We start from the raw sequence: 19894 nt of genomic DNA, 5'->3' as shown, positions 1-19894 counted from the left end.
TTAGTTTAACAGCGCTTAACAGGATTACTTACACTACTTCCCCAAAACTAGGTCTTCAGTTTAATTATAATAATCAAGCCCAGTGGCCCAGGCCAGCCTAGATGTGTGTGGGGGGGCACTCTGTGTGTGCCCACAGAGAGGGCTCTGAGTGCCACCTCTGGCACCCGTGCCATAGGTTCTCCATCACTGCTCTAAATGCTCTTCTCTGCATTCAAGATCGCGTTCTGGACCCAGGAAGGATGAGGCCATTCTAGCAGAACCAGTCGTTTATTTGCACTCTGCTCAGAGCTGGAGAGGTCTGCTCTGGCTCCACTCAGTGGAGTTCGAAGGCACAGCCGGAAGGGAGAGGCTGGGGTTGGGTGCTGGCGGGTGCTACGCAGTGGAGCCCTGTTCATCCTCGGGTGTCTTGGCTGACTTCGGGAGGGGGTCACGAGGAGCCATCAGCTCTTGGATCCGGGCAAAGGACTTGCTGTCTGAGGGGAACTTGTTTTTCTGAGAGGGTCAGAATCAGAGAGAGAGAGAAAGAGAATAGCAAGAGCTGGGAGCTGCCAATCCCGGCCTTTTCCACACAGACCAAATGGAACGTTTTGAGGCAGGATATAAAGCATTTCCTCCGAGGAGTTCCGCATGGCGTTGAGCCCAAAACAGTTCATTTGTGCGCTGTAGCTTGGTGATTCCTTTTTGGAAATGTTTTCAGTTGCTGTGCCGTCTCTTTAGAAAGTGTCCCAGGCCACCCCACAGCCCCCGGCCTTCCTCCCTGGAGCCATTTTCTCAGCCTGCAGCAGCCGTCTCGCGCTGCGTTCCCACCAGTTTTTATTTTAATTTGGGAGGGAGGGTCATGGCTACATTGCTACGCAGATGTGGCTCTGAGGGAATTGTGGCACGAGGCTGTGCAGCGGTCAATCTAAGAAGAACCTTAAAAAAGGAATGGCCACAAAACGGCAGCCAGGAAGCGTTTTCCAGGGCAGGGGGGAGTGCAGACAAACGGGTTGTTTTCTTAAACATTTGCCAAACGTGGCCAGGGGCTTGCAGAGAAAGGGCCGCTGTTTCCTGCCCGGCATATCTGGGAACTGAGCTTCAGACGTGGCTCGTAAATCCTTCCAGTTCTGGTGCAAAAACCCATTTGCTCTGAGAAGGGCCGCCCATGTCGCCTTCCCCTTTCGTTCCACTTCCTCCCACCCAGTCCATCTTTTAGGCCAGGGGTCTGCAACCTGCGGCTCTCCAGATGTTCATGAATTACAATTCCTATCAGCCAATTGACCATGCTGGCAGGGGCTGATGGGATTTGTAGTCCATGAACATCTGGAGAGCCGCAGGTTGAGGACCCCTGTTTTAGGCTGAACGTCCGTACTTGGCCCTAAAGTGTTGGGGCCCCCCTAAATCCACGGGACCTTCCCCCCCCCGACAAGGAATGAAGCGAGAGGTGCAATTTAGGGGCCAGAGGTTTTGGGGCCCGCACTTGGCCTCCCGTTGCCGCGACCCTGGGACTCAGACTCACCCCCAGGGCGAGATGCAGGAGCCCCGCAGGGCCCTTCCCTCCGCTGCTGGGCGCTTTGCTCGCCTGCTGCTCCACGGCCGTCACAAAAGCCTTCAGGCCCAGCTCTGAGATTTGGTTACCTGGAGGGGAGAGTGACAGAGACGAGGAAAGAATGAAGGCCACAAGCTCCTGCTCTGCCTTCGTCACCTCCTCCTCTTCAAGAAGCCCGAGGCCCTTCCACGGAACGCCATCCGGAGTCTGGCCCATTGCGGAGCTCCAAATGAGCCCCAAACACCCGGGGGTTGGATATGAACCGGCCAAGCCCCCCCCCCCCCCCCGCCCCCAACCTACGAATGAGGTTCAAGTAGATCAGGACGCGATTTCCTGGCAGGAAAACTTTCCCATCACTGTGTTCGGCAAGTTCCAGGAGCGGGTTCACTGTCTCTGTGGGCTCCAGCGCCTGCAAACAACAGCAGCTCCGTCAGTGAGGGGGTCTCACCCCAGGCGGCCTGGGGGTGAGGTGTTCCTGGGTTGGCATAAAAACATAAGAACAAGCATGCTGGATCAGACCAGAGTCCATCTAGTCCAGCTCTCTGCTACTCGCAGTGGCCCACCAGGTACCTTTGGGAGCTCACCTGCAGGAGGTGAAAGCAATGGTCTTCTGCGGCTGCTGCTCCCGAGCACCTGGTCTGCTAAGGCATTTGCAACCTCAGATCAAGGAGGATCAAGATTGGTAGCCAAACATCGACTTCTCCATAAATCTGTCCAAGCCCCTTTGAAAGCTATCCGGGTTAGTGGCCATCACCACCTCCTGTGGCAGCATATTCCAAACACCAACCACACGTTGCGTGAAGAAGTGTTTCCTTTTATTAGTTCTAATTCTTCCCCCCAGCATTTTCAATGAATGCCCCCTGGTTCTAGTATTGTGAGAAAGAGAGAAAAATGTCTCTCTGTCAACATTTTCTACCCTATGCATAATTTTATAGACTTCAATCATATCCCCCCCTCAGACGTCTCCTCTCCAAACTAAAGAGTCCCAAACGCTGCAGCCTCTCCTCATAGGGAAGGTGCTCCATGTCCCCAATCATCCTCAGCTGCTCTTCTCTGCACTTTTTCTATCTCTTCGATATCCTTTTTGAGATGTGGCGACCAGAACTGAACACAGGACTCCAAGTGCGGTCGCACCACGGCTTTATATAAGGGCATGACAATCCTTGCAGTTTTATGATCAACTCCTTTCCTAATTATCTCCAGCATAGAGTTTGCCTTTTTCACAGCTGCCATGCATTGAGTTGACATTCCCATGGAACTATCAACTAAGACGCCCAAATCCCTTTCCCTGGTCTGTGACTGATGTAGCACTTCGACCCTTGTAGCGTGCATTTTCGTGAAGCTTGGATTTTTTGCCCCTATGTGCATCACTTTACATTTTGCTACATTGAACTGCATTTGCCATTTCTGAGCCCACTCACCTAGTTTATCAAGGTCCGCTTGGAGCTCTTCGCAATCCTTTGTGTCTTCCTCACCAATTCCTACCATAATTTGGTAACATCTGCCAGAAACTCTGACTCAACACTTTCACCCACCCCCCTACTTCCAGGTCATTTATGAATAGGTTAAAGAGCACTGGTCCCAATACGGATCCTTGGGGGACACCACTCCTTTACATCTCTCCATTGTGAGAACTTCCCATTTATGGGAACCGTAGTCCATAACATCTGGAGGGCCGCGAGTTTGACACCTATGACCTAAAGGGCTGCCCAATCCCTGACAAGCCTGTCTGGCCGCAGCATAAACATACATAATAAAATCAAATATTTAAAACCATTAAACCAAACAAAAACGCAGCATAAACATACATGATAAATTCAGATCTCTAAATTCAGATCTCTGTTTTAATGGTTTTAAAGATTGGATTTCATTGTGCACATTTTCAGGTTGTCTGCTGCCTTGCTGGCCTTTATGAGGGCAGGATGGAGGGGGTAAATAAATCTCAGAGGCCGCTGGGGAGGCTGCAGGGGCCTGACCTTCCGCTGGGCGGCTCTCGCAGGTGGCCCTGGAAGGTGGCTTCCTGCCTCCCCACCTGGAGGCTTCGGTGCAGGCCCTGCCCCAGGGCTTAGGGCAGTGGTGGCGAACCTTTGACACTCCAGATGTTATGGACTACAATTCCCATCAGCCCCTGCCAGCATGGCCAATTAACAGGGGCTGATGGGAATTGTAGTCCATAACATCTGGAGTGCCAAAGGTTTGCCACCACGGGCTTAGGGGGACTGGGCTGGGGTCCTGGTCTCCCATGGAGGTGCTCCTGGGGGTCGGCTGGCTCTTACCTCCACTTCCGTGATTTGGGACCGTCTGTCTTTGTTGCCAGATTTCGTTCCTTTGCCACGAGCTGCTTTCTGTTCTGGGGCGGGAATGGCTGGGGAGCGAAGCAGCGTGGTGGGGTTAGGGAGGACCTCTGTGGCAAAGCCCCCCCTTCCCCCCCAGCCGAGGGGCCGGTTTGGGACAGACCTTTCTTGGCTTGCTTGACCTCTTCCTTCTTGGTCTGAGCGGCTCCTCCGGCCTGAGGGGCTGCCCCGCCACCGCCCTGCCCCTTCTCCTCTTTCTTGGCCGGCTCCTGTCAGGGTCAGAGAACGCAGAGCCGAGTTCAGGCACCAGGGAACGGACAGAGAACCACCCAAGGGCCACCTCGCCTCTACACCCCCCCCGCCCCCCGGAAGATGGCTCTTGAGCCAGGCCTTAACCAGGAAGTCCACCAGAAGCCCCTGTTGTTTGTGGGCGGGGGGGATGTTCTCCTATTGTTTATCCTCCAAATCCTTGGCTAAAGGTGCGCTCGGATTGCTTCACCCCCCGCCCCATCTCCTGGGGAAGGGCAGGGATGTTTGCGGGGCCGAGTGTGTGTAGTTGTGAGGGGCGGGGGGAGCACTGATGCAGAGAAAGGAAAGGGTGGGGGAGAGGAGGGGAGGGGAGGGGAGGGGGGAAACTCAGGGAGCCCCCAGGCTAGAGCCTGCTGCAGGGCTTTGGGGCCTCACTTTCTTCTTGCCAGTGGCTTTGCCGGTCTTGACGGGCTGCAGCTTGTCCAGTGTGGTGCTGCTGGCATGGCTGGCGGGACGGTCGGCCTTCGATTCCGAGTACCGCTGGGGCTGGGGGAGAGCCAAGAGAAGGGGGGCATTTGGGGGGCAGCAGGCCGACCAGGCTCTGCTCCAAGAGACCCTCCCCAAGGGGGCAGCAATCCCCAGGGCAGGAGTGGCCGTCTCTGCACGAGGGATGGGGGTGCAGGACAGTGACACCCCCCACCCACCCCCCTGCGGACCACAGAAACATTCGGGCTTAGACAGGGCCGTCTGTTGCCTCCCCTTTAAGGAAGACAATCCAAGAAGAGGAAGAGGAAGAAGAAGAAGGAGAGGAAGAAGAAGAGGAGAAGTAGTTTGGATTTATATCCCCCCTTTCTCTCCTGCAGGAGGCTCAAAGGGGCTTACAATCTCCTTTCCCTTCCCCCCTCACAACAAACACCCTGCGAGGTGGGTGGGGCTGAGAGAGCTCCGAGAAGCTGTGACTAGCCCAAGGTCACCCAGCTGGCGTGTGTATGGCAGTAGGTGTGCACAGGCTAATCTGAATTCCCCAGATAAGCCTCCACAGCTCAGGCGGCAGAGCTGGGAATCAAACCCGGTTCCTCCAGATTAGATAACACGAGCTCTTAACCTCCTACGCCACTGCTGCTCCTGGTGATCCAAGATGCTCTCCTTCCCCAGAGGAGATCGGTGAGCTGTGTGCCCCGGGCCCCTCTGCTTGGAGACCCCATCGTGACGAAGGAAAGGGAGGGGCCACGCTCCCGGGGGTGGGGTGGGGGCTCACCCCCTTCTCCTTACCATCCGGCAGGGCTCCTGGCTCTCCTTTTCCAGCAAGAGGCGCCGCCTCTCAACGATCTCGCTGTGAGTGAGGGCAAACGGGGCAAGAATCTGTGGGGGCAAGCAGGGCACGTTACAGTTGCTGCCACGGGCTGGCATTCCCCATCCCCCCTGCAAGGAAGGCCACGCTCACTGGGCGCCCACTGCAAGCCCCCTTCTAGCCCCTGGGAACAGTGGAGGGGAGGGCTAATGAGTCACCCGTGCCCGTAGCAAGGGCTTCCTGCCCTGGAAGAGGACGACTGGCACAAATCTCCACGCTCAGGGTCTGCGTGGGCCTCGGCAGGAGGGGGTGCCCCCAGCCCCCTTGCCCCACCTGTGCCACAGGCCCCCTCGCTCTGCACTGCCGGGGAAGGAAGAAGAGGGCAGAGGCCATCCTACGCCCTCCAGCATCCGGCCGGCCTGCCCCTCTCCTTCCCCGTCGACTCCACCTGCCCACAGCAAAGTTCTCTCTGGGGGGACCAAGCCGTCTTGCTGCAGCTTTGCCCTGCAGCCCCCAAGACCACCCGGGCTTCCTCACAAGATGTGCCCTCCCTCAAGACTGACCTCTGCAAGCTTTACGGCGCCCTCATCTCCAATGCGGTTGTGTGACAAAGACAGGGAGAGCAGAGAGCGGTTGAGGCGCAGGGCCTGCTGGCCAAAAGCAACACAGAACATGCACAGAGCGGCCTCAGAAGGGTCTCACATCACCCCCTGCCTGGCCCTTCAAATCGAATCGGTCTGACCGGGAGTCAAGAAGTTCTTTCCCAGCACATGTCTCCCATTTTCACCCCTAATCGAGGACTACAGTCAGCTACCGCTTGACTTCAAATAAGAACATCTTTTATCCCCGTGGTGGCGAACCTTTGGCACTCCAGATGTTATGGACTACAATTCCCATCAGCCCCCCAGCATGGCCAATTGGTCATGCTGGCAGGGGCTGATGGGAATTGTAGTCCATAACATCTGGAGTGCCAAAGGTTCGCCACCACTGCTTTATCCCCCCACCCCCATCAGCAAAAGCAAATTATATGCTTATCAATAAAAAGGAAAAGAGCGGAAAAGGTCTGTGACCACTGGGCACCACAGCCTGCTGGCCCAGCAGCAACAGAAGTAGGCTCGAACAGCTGCTTCTCCCCGCCCCCATGGCTGGCTGCCTTTCTTCCTGCAGGGAGTGGCCCAGCCTCCCTCTCCCAGAAGCAACGCCCAAGGGGAAGGCCCTGTGTCCCCCCCGAGAGGAAAAAATACACTAAAGGGCACTGCCCGGTGTCATCGTAATGGACAGGACGGGTCAGCCAATGAATAAAATGGCTGTGAGTTCACCAGGAGGGCAGGCAAAACACACCGTCCTGATGTTCTTGACACGTATCTTCATCGGAATAATGTGAAGACAATCAAATGAATGTTCAATTGGCAAATTTCCATGCCCAAACAATAAGCACATGCAATGTAGGAAGTTCTGGCAGTCTCTCACATACCATTCTCTTTTATGTTATTGGGGAAAAAAATTGGCTATCTACAGCTAGAGACAAGTTCAGGAGTATCTGAGAGACCAAAAAGATTTGGGGGATAAGAGCTTTTGAGAGTCAAGAGCTCCCTTCATCAGATACAAGCTGGAACGGAGAGCTCTGCTATATCCCTTATATCCCAGTCAGCAGGTGCAAAAGGAACTCGGGATGCAGAGATTATATAATGCAAGAATCAAAGACTGAAAAGGGCACCTGGCAGGGATGTCCTTTATCTCCCTTGTCGTTCCATTTGGCATTAGAAATGATGGCATCAGCAATAAGAGATGACTCCAAAATCAAAGGAACTCATGTGGGCAATGAGGAATTTAAATTGAAATGATATGCAGACGATTTAGTACTAATGATTGTGGCCCCTCAAGAATCAATTAAACGCCTGATGGAACTAACTGAGATGAATGGATCCTTTTCTGGCTACAAAATTAATAGAACTAAAAGAAAGATCATTTTAAATGCTCGAACAGAACAAGAAATACAGAGGTCCACAAAATTACAAACTGTTATGTTCATTCTAAAACTGAGATATTTGGACATAATGAAATGTTATTTAAAGACAACTATTGGGTTGTTTGGAAAAAAATAAAAGATTTATTAAGATGGTCCAAATTAAAATTATCTTGGTTCAGGAGGTTTCCTAAAAGAAATGTCAGAATTTAAAGGAGAAATTGATCAACAAAAACAACATTTAATGGGAAGAATTTGTTATTACTTTAAATATGACTCAGAAACTGGACAAGTTAAGAGTTGCATGATGAAATGGACGCAAAATGTTAAGAGGAGATCTAGTTTCAACAGTGGAAACACTATAGACAAAAATATTAAATTTACTACTAGTCACCAGCTGAGAAAAATTTTATATAAGATGTTTTACAAAACAAAAATGTAGTGGTAATGGGTGATTTTAACTATCCCCATATAAACTGGAAAAATGCATGTTCAGGTCATAGTAAGGAGAGAGCATTCCTGGATATGCTAAATGACTGCGGCTTAGAGCAGATGGTTGTGGAACCAACCAGGGGAGAGGTGATCCTAGATCTAATTCTATGTGGGACCCAGGACCTGGTGCAGGAAGTCAGTGTTGTTGAGCCGATAGGGAACAGCGACCACAATGCTGTCAGATTCAGTATCTTAGCATGCTACGCGAACAAGTAGGCAACTACTAATGTAGTTACATCTGCCTTCAGAAAGCGGTAGAAATTTCAAAGATGAGGTGGATAGTGCGCAGGAAGCTTCGAAAGGGAAAATCAAGAGAGTCAAACTGTCCAGGATGCTTGGAGGTTATTTAAAAAACACAGTAATAAAGCTCAGCTGGAGTGTGTTCCACAGGTTAGAAAAGCGGCAGCACCCAGTCCAAAAAGAAAGCCACCATGGTTAACAAAGAGAGGTTGAGGAAATTATCAGAAAAAAGAAAATGTCTTTTAGAAAATGGAAGTCCAGTTTGGCTGATGAAGAATATGAGAGGGAACACAAATGGTGGCAAAAGAGAAGCAAGTTAGCTGTAAGCTTTGGTGCAAAAGGATTATGAGGAACGATGGCTGCTTTTAACATCAAGACCAGCAACAAACAGTTCTTCAAGTACATCAAAAGCAGGAAGCCAGCAAGTATGGTGCTGTAGAGGTTCAAGTAGGATGACAAAGGAACAAAGGTGTGCTAAAAGATGACAGGGAGATTGCAGAGAAGCTGAATGAATTCTTTGCATCTGGCTTCACCCAAGAGGAAGTGGTGAGGAAAATTCCTGCACCTGAACCAAGCTTCTTAGGAGGCTTAATGCGCAGAGAACTAGCGAAGATAGTGGTAGACAAGGAAGAAGTTCTGGCAGCCATTGATAAACTAAATGTTACCAAATCCCCTGGCCCAGATTGCATTCACCCAAGAGTTCTTAAAGAGCTCAAGCATGAAATTGCTGATCTTCTCACTTTGTCTTCACCCAACTGTCTTACAAACTTACTAGAGTTCTTTGAGGGTGTAAACAGGCATGTGGATAAGGGGGAACCGGTGGACATTGTCTACTTGGATTTCCAAAAGGCTTTTGACAAAGTTCCTCACTCAGAGACTGTTGAGAAAACTCAGCAATGAAGGAATAAGAGGGGAAGTCCTCCTATGGATTAAAAACTGGTTGAGAAACAGGAAACAAAGAGTGGGTGTAAATGGGAAGTTCTCACAATGGAGAGATGTCGGGAGTGGTGTCCCCAAGGATCCGCTTTGGGACCAGTGCTCTTTAACTTATTCATAAATGACCTGGAAGTAGGGGTGGGTAGCGTGGTGGCCAAGTTTGGCAGATGATACCAAATTATGTAGGTAGGGTGAGAACCACAAAGCGATTGCTAAGATTCCAAGCAGACCTTGATAAATTAGGTGAGTGGGCTCCAGAAATGGCAAATGCAGTTCAATGTAGCAAAATGTAAAGTGATGCACATAGGGGCAAAAAAATCCAAACTTCACATTAACATCGCCACAGGAGTCAGTGCTATCAGTCACAGTGACCAGGAAAGGGATTTAGGCGCCTTAAGTTGATAGTTCCAAAGTGGGAATGTCAACTCAATGCATTGCAGCTGTGAAAAAGGCAAACTCTATGCTGGGGATCATTAGAAATAGGAATTGATAATAAACTGCAAAGATTGTCATGCTCCTTGATAAAGCAGTGGTGCGACCGCGACTTGGAGTACTGTGTCCAGTTCTGGTCACGTGATCTCAAAAAGGATACTCGAAGAGAGGAAAAAAAGTGCAGAGAAGGGCAACGAGGGATGATTGAGGGACTGGAGCACCTTTCCTCGCATGAGGAGCTGCTGCAGCTTAGGGACTCTTTAGTTTGGAGAGGAGTGTACGTCTTGAGGGGATACATGATTGAAGTCTACAAAATTATGCATGGGGTAGAAAATGTTGAGTAGAGAAATTATTCTCTTCTTCACAATACTAGAACCAGGGGCATTCATTGAAAATGCTGGGGAAGAATTAGGACTAATAAAAGGAAACACTTCTTCAATGCTAACATGGATTGGTGTTTGGAATATGCTGCCACAGGAGGTGGTGATGGCCACTCACCTGGATAGCTTTAAAAGGGCCGATGGACAGGATTGATGGGAGGAGAAGTCGACGGCGGCTACCAATCTTGATCCTTCTTGTAATCTGAGATTGCAAATGCGTTAACAGACCAGGTGCTCGGGAGCAACAGCCACAGAACGCCATTGCGTTCACATCCTGCATGTGAGCTCCCAAAGGCACCTGGTGGGCCACTGCGAGTAGCAGAGAGCTGGACTAGATGGACTTTGGTCTGATCCAGCTGGCTTGTTCTTATGTTCTTATGTTCTTATGTTTTACAGATGGTATATAACCCTAGAAAACATTTTTAATGGACAAAAAAAATATAAGAGAATGTGCTGGAAATGCTGAGAAAAATCTCGTTCTTTTTTCATATGTAGTGGATGAAACCATTGCTGAAGCAGCGTGGCTTTCAATGGTGAGCAGTAGACCACCTTGCAGGATGGTCGTATCGGTTACCGAAGATAGGAGAAACAGCTGGGTTTGAAAACAAGGACTGAATAGGAGATAGGTCGTGGAAGAAATATGAGGTTTCAGCAGATAGTTTGAGTAATTTCTTCATACATATATTAGCTGTGGAAAGAGCTAATAGCTTATCCGTAATAAACAGCATTATGAGAAAGATGTCGAGCAACATAGCATTGGTCCAGAGGTGCAGAAATCCTAATAAAGACAGTGCTATTGTCGCTCAGTTGCAGAAGTTCATCTCCAACAAATTAATCGAATCGCAAAATATTAGGATGAGTTGTAGGTAGTTGGCGTTAGCAACAGATCCAGCAATTACGATGGCGATAATAGCAGACATTTAGAACGCCGCATATGCAGTTAGTCCACGCTTATTAGAAATTGCTTCAGGCGCTTCAGGTAATTAGACTGAATTCTCTTATTTTATGGCGTGTTTAGCTAAGCAAACAGCAATACAAATGCTAGAGAATTCAATCTAATTACCTGAACGCTATCGGAAGAAATTTCTATTGAAAACGCGGGACTAGCTGGGCAGCAACGCCAGTTTCTGCTTAATGTGGTTGCTGTCGCCGTGAAGTTTCTTCATCACTTCGCTGTGGGAGCTGTTGCTGTTCTACCACAACTCATCTAAATATTTTTGGATTCATTTGAATCTTTGGAGATACTGACTTTCTTTACTGGACTGGAACGCAATATGACTATTGCAGGTTTCCCTGCGGCTCATGGACAATGTTTATGACATGCTCTCATTATATGTGTGTTTATTACCTTTCTATCCAGTTAAATAACCACAATATATCTGTATGAATAATCTTTATGAACGGTTTATGAAGTATCTGTTGAAATTACACTCAAACTAACTGCTTATACCACATTGCCTTGTATCCCTATATATACAGTCCTTGTTTTTTAGGCTTGGCTGGCCTTATATCTTTCAGTATTGGTTTGACTGTATATATTTGCTATTCTGTTTAGGATGCAATGCAAACAAGAACCGAAAGACACACAGTCACCAGTGCAGTTTTGTTTATTGCTAACTACTGTCAAAGACCAAAAGAAATCTGAATACTAAATTCATACAAAATTGCAAAAAATAAAATAAAAATTAAATTTCAAATGGATTCCAAAGTCATGTTGTTGGGTATTCTACCCAAAAATTTACCAAAAAATCACCAAAAATGTTTTTTGTACTTAATAGCAGAAAGAATTATTTATTCTTCTACCTGGAAAATGGGAAATATCCCCTCCCAAGAGATTTGGGAGAACAAAACAAGAGAGTTTTGCTGTATGGCGAAACTCACCAATTTTTTTTAAACAAATGACCTATACATGAATTTAAAATGGGAATCCTATTCCCAGTTTACAAAATGTAAAGTGCTGCTTAATCCCAAGCGTAGCTGGTATGATTTCAATATATAAGTGTATAAATGCAGGGTTTTTTAAATAATTACTTATCCTAAATTGTCTTTTAAAATCCCTCAGTATTGTTGTTAAAGCAGATGAACTTATTACCATTCTCTTTTCTGTGTTCCTTTTTTTTCTTCTTCCGTTATGTTTGATAAAAAATTAATAAATTATGTTGGGTTTTTAAAAAGGGTGCAGAGATATAATGCAAAAGGTAATCATCTTAATTAGAGCAGAAGGATAGAAAATGACACCCATAGTGCGATAAGAATCCGACTTCCCTATTCACCACTGGGGGCTTCATTGAACTTGTGAATGAGCTCAGATTCAGGAATCTCACATTGTAATCTCCCCTTTAAGCTCCTGGTTTTTTTTTCTGCTGTGAATGATCTGTGAAGGTGTCAGGGGCATGTGCTAATTACTACTTGTGTGTACTTTTTGTGAGAATCTTTTTTGAATTTGTATTCAGCACAAGTCAGTTTAATTCTGTCCCAATATTAATTTTTCTGATTTTGCCGCACTGTGTTCCTTGGCTGACGTGTCCTGCCCTTTACACTGAGGAGGTGTGATGTTTTTTAGTATTTTTTTTCCTGCTGTCCCTCTCCCAGCAGTGTTTGTGTTTGGGGAGCTTCCCAAAGGCCCTGGCCCGCCTCGCAGGGCTCACGTTCGCCAGGGAGGCTGCTCCCACGTCAGTGATGAAATTGTAGCTGAGATTGATGGAGGCCAGGGTCTTGTTGGAGGTCCGGAGGGACGAAAGCGCCTGAGCAATCAGAGAGGTGGCTTCGTCGTCAATGTTGTTGTTACGCAGGGAGACGTGGGCCAAGCTGAGCAGAGAGGCGAGGGGACTCAGCAGGGGGCGGAAGGAGAGCGGTCCATACCCACCGGGCCCAGGAAGCCCCCGGCTTGCTCTGCTAGCACAGAGCCCCTCCCCACCGCCAAACCACCTCTTCCCTCCCCGCCAGGCTTATGTGGGCATAACTGACCCTGCTGCATCAGCCCATGCAAAGGAGGAAACCACAGCTGAGGGGCAGAAGGCGGGGTGAAGGGCCAGCCAGAGGGCAGAGGTTGGGCAGAAAGGATGGAGCTCCGAGGAGGAGGAGGAGGAGGAGGAGGAGGAGGAGGAAGAAGAGGAGGAGGAGGAGGAAGAGGAAGAAGAGGAGGAGGAGGAAGAGTTTGGATTGATATCCCCCCAACCTGGGCAGAGGCTGTACCACATGGGCCACCCCCTTCTAGGCCCTCTGCCCCAGGGGCCACTCCTGGGCTCTGGAAGCCCCTCGGCGCAGGAGCCGCGTCCCCCCTCTGCAGACGAGCCCACCCTTACGTGCTGTCTTCGCCAATCAGCTTGTAGAAAGACCGCTCAGGCAGTGGATTCCCTTCCAGCGACAGCACCCTGCAGGAGGCGGGAAACACCACCAAGCCATTGATACAACCCCCACCCCCCAAGGGGGACCTCTCCCTCCCGCCCTCCCTCCCTCCCTCCGGCCCCAATCCCTGGTGCCCCCTTACTTGACGGTGGGGCAGTTTGGCAGGACGGCGATCAAGGAGAGCAGGGAGAGGTCCGTCAGGCCCACCTTCCAGAGGCTGCAAGAAAGACAGACAGATGGGTGATCTGGCAAAGGAGGAAGACCAGGCTAGCTGGAAGCCTCCATCAAGCTTGGGAGAACCCAAGGGGTGGAGGGAGCCGAGGGGGCCATGAGACCCCCCGCCGCACGTGGAGGCAGCTGGGAGAAAGGCGGCCCCTCTAGCCAGCCCAGCGAAGCCCACCACGGCATCAGTCCCAGGCAGCTGCACTCCAGAGCTGGAAGCAGGCCCACGGGCTGTCCCCACCTGTTGCTTGGGGGCAAGGCCTAGGGGAGCCAGGCCTCAGGACTGCGGGGGAGGCCCGTCCCATGGCCAGTGGCCTCTGGCAGAGCAACCTGCCTGGCAGGTGGGCCAAGAGCACAAAGGAAGGTACTTCAGTGGAGCAGCCGAGCCGCACTCGCTCACTCACCGGATGGTCTGGAGGTGGGAGAGGGCTGGCAAGCACTTGGCCAGGACGCCCAGCATCTTGTCTTCCAGCCTCCAACCTGTCAGGGGCAGAAGGAGGGGGGCGTCCTTTGACCTCCTGCTGCCCTTCCCAAGAGGGCCCCCCCTGGCCCCAGGGGAGGGAGGGAGGGCCAAGCCGCCCGCCCGCTCGCTCGCTCACCCCGGATGAAGATCTCCCGGGTGGACTTGGGGTCTTCGTGCTCCAGCTCCACCTGGATGGCGGGTCGGAAGTAGGCGTACTTCCCCTGGATCCGCATCAGGCTGTTCTGCCACTCCTTCTCCACGAGCGGGTCCGGTTCCTCTGGGGAGGGCAGGGGGGGCTGAGCCAAGAAGGGGGACCCTGTCCAGTCCCAGCCAGCTCCCTTCACTCACTCTCTGCCCACTGCAGACACTGGCTCTCTAGGGGAACCCGCCAGGGACCTCCCACTCCGGCTCCTGGCACACGATGCCCCTCGCCAGAGGGCTGCAGAGGCACCAGCTCAGCTCCAGTGACGCCCTGGCAGGGCCCACCTGAGGACCCCTGGCCTCCGGGCACGGCTGGACTCCCCCTCCTGTGCCCCCCTCTGCAGGCAGAGCTGTCGTTATGCAGAAGCCAAGTAGGCTACACCTGAGGACTGCAGGCTACAGGGCCCTCCAATACCAGGAACTACGATCGCCCCTCGCCTTGAGGGGGTGGGGCAATGCTATGGGGCCTCCTAAACTGTCTTTGCCGGTCTGCGGCTTCTGGAGGCTGCCGGATCTTGCCATACAGTTGGAAGCTCCAGCTTCCTCTTTGGACTTTATCTGCCTTGGCTGAAATGCCGGCTGGGAGGGTGGGGGCGGGGGGGCGCAGCAGATGGACGACCAGGTTCCCTGCCCTCGCTCGGCCGTGAAAGCCTGCCGGGGGTCCCTGGGCCCATCCCAGAGTGTCCGGGAAAGCTGCTCTGGGCCCCCACCTGGGAGAAAAGCAGGACTGAAATAAAAATAAGCAAGGAACAAGCGAGTACGGCCAGTCAAGATTTCAGCTCTTCCTGCGTTCTTCTCAAGAGACTGTGGGGTGGGTCAGGAGAAGGGGGCACAGTGGGACCCCCTGGCTGGTTTCCTTGTTGCTTTGGGTGAGCAGGAACTTTCCCACCCTCTGGGCTGGCCGGCCCCTCGGCCTGGAGACTTGGCCCCACTTGAGAAGACCTTCAGTGAGTTCACCCTGCTGGGTTTCTCAAAAACAGGTCTTGCCAGACGGATCTTGTCTCTTGTTTTGATAGAGTGACAAACTGGGTAGATGGAGGGAATGCTGTGGGCATAGTAAGGCCTTCGACAAGGTGCCCCATGACATTCTTGCAGGTAAGCTGGAAAGATGTGGACTAGACAGTGCAACTGTTGGGTGGATTTGCTATAACCTTTGAGAACTCCTGGAGAACAGGAGAAGTCCCAGTGGACTGGAGGGGAGTTAATGTTGTCTTCAAAAAGGGGGAAAAAGAGGACCCAAACGACTGCCTCCCGGTCAGCCTGACATCAATACCAGGAAAGATCCTGGAGCAGATCATTAAGGAGACAGTCTGAAAGCACTTGGAAGGGAATAATGTGATCACTGAAAATCAACATGGGTTCCTCAAAAATAAACTTATCTCTTTTTTTAATAGAGTGACAAACTTGGTAGATGAAGGGAATGCTGTGGGCGCGGCATACCTTGATTTTAGTAAGGCCTTTGACAAGGTGCCCCATGATATTCTTGCAGGTAAGCTGGAAAGATGTGGACTAGACAATGCAACTGTTGGGTGGATTTGGAGTTGGTTGACTGGCCGAACTCAATGGGTGCTCATCAATGGCTCATCTTCATCCTGGAGAGGAGTGACTAGTGGGGTGCCACGGGGTTCTGTCCTGGGCCCAGGGCTATTCAATATTTTTATCAATGACTTGGATGAGAGAGCAGAGAGCACATGAATGAAATTTGCAGATGATACCAAATCAGGAGGGGGACCGAATACCCTGGAGGACAGGGGCAGGATTCGAAATGACCTGGGCAGATTAGAGAGCTGGGCCAAAAATAACCAAATGAATTTCAACAAAATGGAAGATTCCACACTTTGGCAGAAAAAATCAGACGCACAGATATTGGATGGGTGACACCTGGCTTGGGAACAGTACATGTGAAAGGGATCTGGGAGTCTCAGTAGACCACAAAGTGAAAATGAGGCAGCAGTGTGATGTGGCAGCCGAGAAAGCCAATGCGATTCTGGGCTGCATCAATAAGAAGGGAAGTCCTCGTCCCTCTCTCTGTATTCTGCATCGGTCAGACCTCACCCAGAGTGCTGTTCTGCGCACAGCCGTTTAAGGAGGATATTGGCAAGTTGGGAGGGGTGCAGGGGTGGTGGTGGGCGCGGGGGGGGGGATGCCCCAGGGATGGAGGGAGCCGCACCCCCCCCCCCGCTCACCTGCCGCCGCGGAGGCCGAGGGGTGGGGCCTGGGCAGCACCTTGGGGACCTCCTGGAAGCCGGCTCGGGCGCACAGCTCTGCGAAGTCCTGCTCCAGGATGCCGGCGCACTGGTACTCCTCTGCGGAAAGGGAGGGGCGGGGGGCTGAGCCTGGGGTCGGAGTCCCGGCTGCCGAGGCGGCCCACCTGGCAGGGCTGTCGTTGCCGCCCGCCTACCCAGCCACCCACCCACCTTCGCCGTGCTCTCCGGCTTTCCTGGCGGCGTTGCGGGCCTCCTCCTCCAAGGCGGCCGTCTTGTCCTTGGCGACGCGCTCCCCCTTCTTCCCCATGGCGGCGGCGGCGGCGGCGGCGGCGTCGAGGCACACGAGACCCCCCCCCCCGTCCGGCCGGGCTGTCGGGAGCTGCAAGGGCGGGCGGGGCCGGTTGTCCGGGCAACAGGAGACGCCGAGGGCGGGGCTGCTCCTCCGCCGCGCGCCCCCCGCCCGGCCAGAGGAGGAGAGCCTCCGCGCTCGGGGGCAGTCTACCCGGGAGAGAGAGGGGGGGCAGGGAGGAGGGAGGAGGGCCAGCAGGGCCTCCTCCGGGCCGGGAGAGGGAGCGGGAGAGCCGGGCGGGCTCCTTTCCTCCTTCGGCTCCTCCCCGCGCCGGCGGCCAATCCGGGCTGCCCCTGGTCCAGCGGCGCGATGGCGGCGGCGGCGGCGGCGTCGGAGCAGGACCGGGAGCTGGACGAGCTGCTGGAGAGTAAGGCCCGCGGGAGGGACGAGCCCGGTGGCAGCGCCCTACCCTGCCGGGGCGTTGTGCGGGAGGGGGACGCTGCCGGGCCGGCTTCCTCCTCCTCCTCCTCCTCTCCTCCTCTCTCCCCGCAGGCGCCCTCGACGACTTCGAGAAGGCCGCCCCGACGCCCCCGGACGACGCCAGCGGCGGAGAAGGAGGAGGCGCCGCCGCCGGGCAGAGGCCGCCGGGGGAGGTGCGGGGCGGAGGGCTGGGGGTGGGGGGTGGGGTGGAGGCGGGGGGTGCCCGGCGTCCGTGGCCGCTGACCGGCCCCCCGTGTCTCCCCCCCCCCCCGTTGCAGGAGGAGTCCCCCTCCCCGGTGTGGGCGGCGGCGGCGGCGGCGGGGCCGGAGCAGCGCTTCTTCCAGGAGCTGTTCGAGGGCGAGCTGGCCTCGCAGGCCACGGCGGAGTTCGAGCAGGCCATGGCCGACCTGGCTCGCGAGGAGCCCCACCTGGTCCAGCAGTTCCAGAAGCTCTCCGAGGCCGCCGGCAGAGTCGGTCAGCGAGCGCCCCCCCCCTCCGCCTCCCCCGGGAACCCGGCATGAGCGCCGTTCAGGGACTCACGCAGGGGGGCAGGAGGAGTGCGGCCGCTGAACGCCTGCGAGGCTCCCCCTCTCCCGGCACTGGAGTGGGCCCTTCTTCCCTCCCCTGCACCCTGGGAGAAAAAAAAAAAGGGGGGGGGGGCTGCTGGTCTTTGCTGCATGTCCACGGAGTGTCCCCCCCCTAAAGTTGGGGGGGGGGGTTCCTGCTGTCGCTGCTCCTGTCAGGATTAGTTCAGGGAGGGGCCCACAGAGCCTTCATGGTGCCCCCCCCCCCCCCGGCGTGCCACAAGCAGTGGGCACCACAGCAGCAGCAGCAGGAGGGCAAAATCCGGGCTGTGGCTGGACTTTGGAGCCGTTGTGTCTCTGCGTTCCTCAGACCCATGTTGTGCTTCCGGAGGCCCTTCTTGCTGGCAGTGGGCAGGGGGGGCGCTCTCCTGGCAATGGGCACGGGCACCGGGGGGGGGGCTTCAGTGTCTGGGGTGGGGGGACAGCAGCCGCAGCTCCTGCCGCCTCTCTCTTTGCAGGAGGCGACGCCACGTCCCAGCAAGAGTTCACCTCCTGCCTGAAGGAGACGCTCACCGGCTTGGCCAAGAACGCCAACGACTTGCAGGTACGCCGTTCCGAGGAAGCGGCAACGTGGGGGTCCCGTGCCCCCCCCCCCCCGGCCACGTGGAAGGCTCGGGGCGTATTTATTTCTTACTCACACTTTACGGCAGTCTCAGGAACCTCCCTACTCCCGCCAGGCCTCCTGAATGCTGGTGGAAATGAGCCCCAGGGAGTGGGGTGTGTGTGAACGGGGGACGTTGTGAGCTGTGGGGGGGGGCACAGTTGTCTCTTTCTCTGTCCGTTTGGGCCCTCAAAGACAGAACTGGAGGTGGGGTGTGTGTGTGGAGCTTGCTCTGAGAGCCTCTGTGCCCAGCTGCCCCGGGAGTTTGGGCTCAGGGGTGTCACCCCCCCCCCCCCCGGCAGAACTCCACGGTGGCTGAGGAGGAGATGGCCAAGACCCTGGAAGGCCTGTGCCTGGAGGACGGGGACGGCAGCGGCGAAGGCAACCTCCTGCCACTCATGCAGAGCATCATGCAGAACCTCCTCTCGAAAGACGTCCTCTACCCGTCCCTCAAGGAGATCACGGAGAAGGTGGGTGGCCTTCGGGGTGGGCAAGGGCTGGCCTCTTCCCCCGCCCCCCCATGGCTCCACCTGGAGCACCTTCCCTATGAGGAGAGGCTGCAGCGTTTGGGACTCTTTCGTTTGGAGAGGAGGCGGCTGAGGGGGGATATGATTGAAGTCTACAAAATTATGCCTGGGGTAGAAAATGTTGACAGAGAGACATTTTTCTCTCTTTCTCACCATACTAGAAACAGGGGGCAGCCATTGAAAATGCTGGGGGGGAGAATTAGGACCAATAAAAGGAAACACTTCTTCACGCAACGTGTGATTGGTGTTTGGAATATGCTGCCACAGGAGGTGGTGATGGCCACTCACCTGGATAGCTTTAAAAGGGGCTTGGACAGATTTATGGAGGAGAAGTCGATCTCTGGCTACCAGTCTTGATCCTCCTTGATTTGAGACGGCAAATGCCTTAGCAGACCAGGTGCTTGGGAGCAGCAGCAGCAGCCACAGAAGGTCATTGCTTTCACCTCCTGCCTGTGAGCTCCCAAAGGCACCTGGTGGGCCACTGCGAGTAGCAGAGAGCTGGACTAGATGGACTCTGGTCTGATCCAGCAGGCTCGTTCTTATGTTCACCTCCTCCCTGCCCCCCCAGTACCCGGAGTGGCTGCGCATCCACCGCGACACGCTGCCCAGAGAGCAGTACGAGAAGTACCAGGAGCAGCACAGCGTCATGGGCAAGATCTGCGAGCAGTTCGAGGCCGAGCGGCCCTCCGACAGCGACACGGAGCAGAAGGCCCGATTCGAGCTGGTCCTCGACCTGATGCAGCAAGTGAGGCAGCAGCAGGAGGAGGCGGGAGGGAGGGAGGGAGGGAGGGAGGGAGGGGGGATCGGGACCAGGGGCCTCGGGTGGCTAATCCTGCGTCTGCCTTCCAGCTCCAAGACCTGGGCCACCCTCCCAAGGAACTGGCTGGGGAATCGGTGAGTCTGTGTGTGTGTGGTGTGTGTGTGTGTTTGGGGGCTGGTGAGTTTCGTCTGGGCGCCGTGTTCAGGCCAGCAGAGAACGGCCGGGTGTTTTCTGGGTTTCCTAAGCAGCCGGGTCTCCCCCAGACAGCTCACTCTCCAACATTTTGCGTGGAGCACCCGAGAAGGGTCCCTGGGGGTTGTATGCCGCCCCCCTGCACCTAGGAGAGCCCCTGGGGTTTCCCCCAAACCTCTGGTGCCAGCACTGCTTGTGGCAGCCCCCTTTCT

At 54.0% G+C, this 19894-nt stretch overlaps 2 protein-coding genes across 3 annotated transcripts in view; one reads left to right on the top strand and one right to left on the bottom strand.

Annotated features, from left to right (window-relative positions):
* Positions 1 to 251: 251 nt before the first annotated feature.
* Positions 252 to 16676, bottom strand: LRRC71 (leucine rich repeat containing 71). 2 transcript variants are annotated; one of them, XM_048509327.1, is made up of 15 exons: positions 16460 to 16676; positions 16229 to 16348; positions 13978 to 14118; positions 13783 to 13858; positions 13299 to 13373; positions 13114 to 13182; positions 12457 to 12616; positions 5926 to 6009; positions 5344 to 5433; positions 4507 to 4617; positions 3986 to 4091; positions 3805 to 3893; positions 1829 to 1937; positions 1499 to 1617; positions 252 to 492 (listed from the first exon to the last, which is right to left on the bottom strand). In XM_048509327.1, exons 1-15 carry the CDS (start codon positions 16554 to 16556, stop codon positions 373 to 375), a joined length of 1566 nt encoding a protein of 521 aa, XP_048365284.1. In that variant the 5' UTR covers positions 16557 to 16676; the 3' UTR covers positions 252 to 372. The 2 variants fall into 2 exon arrangements, with proteins under 2 accessions (XP_048365284.1, XP_048365293.1); XM_048509336.1 differs by lacking the exon at positions 16229 to 16348.
* A 151-nt stretch (positions 16677 to 16827) lies between these two features.
* DCAF8 (DDB1 and CUL4 associated factor 8) overlaps positions 16828 to 19894 on the top strand; it is a 50704-nt gene continuing 47637 nt past the window's right edge. Inside the window, 7 exon segments of the mRNA XM_048485647.1 lie at positions 16828 to 16965; positions 17091 to 17191; positions 17297 to 17492; positions 18061 to 18146; positions 18506 to 18673; positions 19299 to 19475; positions 19580 to 19624. Of these exon segments, the coding sequence (XP_048341604.1) occupies positions 16908 to 16965; positions 17091 to 17191; positions 17297 to 17492; positions 18061 to 18146; positions 18506 to 18673; positions 19299 to 19475; positions 19580 to 19624 (831 nt within the window). The 5' untranslated portion in view covers positions 16828 to 16907.

Source organism: Sphaerodactylus townsendi, linkage group LG01 (genome assembly GCF_021028975.2).
Source record: "Sphaerodactylus townsendi isolate TG3544 linkage group LG01, MPM_Stown_v2.3, whole genome shotgun sequence".
Classification (NCBI taxonomy): domain Eukaryota; kingdom Metazoa; phylum Chordata; class Lepidosauria; order Squamata; family Sphaerodactylidae; genus Sphaerodactylus; species Sphaerodactylus townsendi.
The sequence above is the reverse complement of the archived record's forward strand: the minus strand, read 5'-3'. Positions and strand labels throughout refer to the sequence as shown.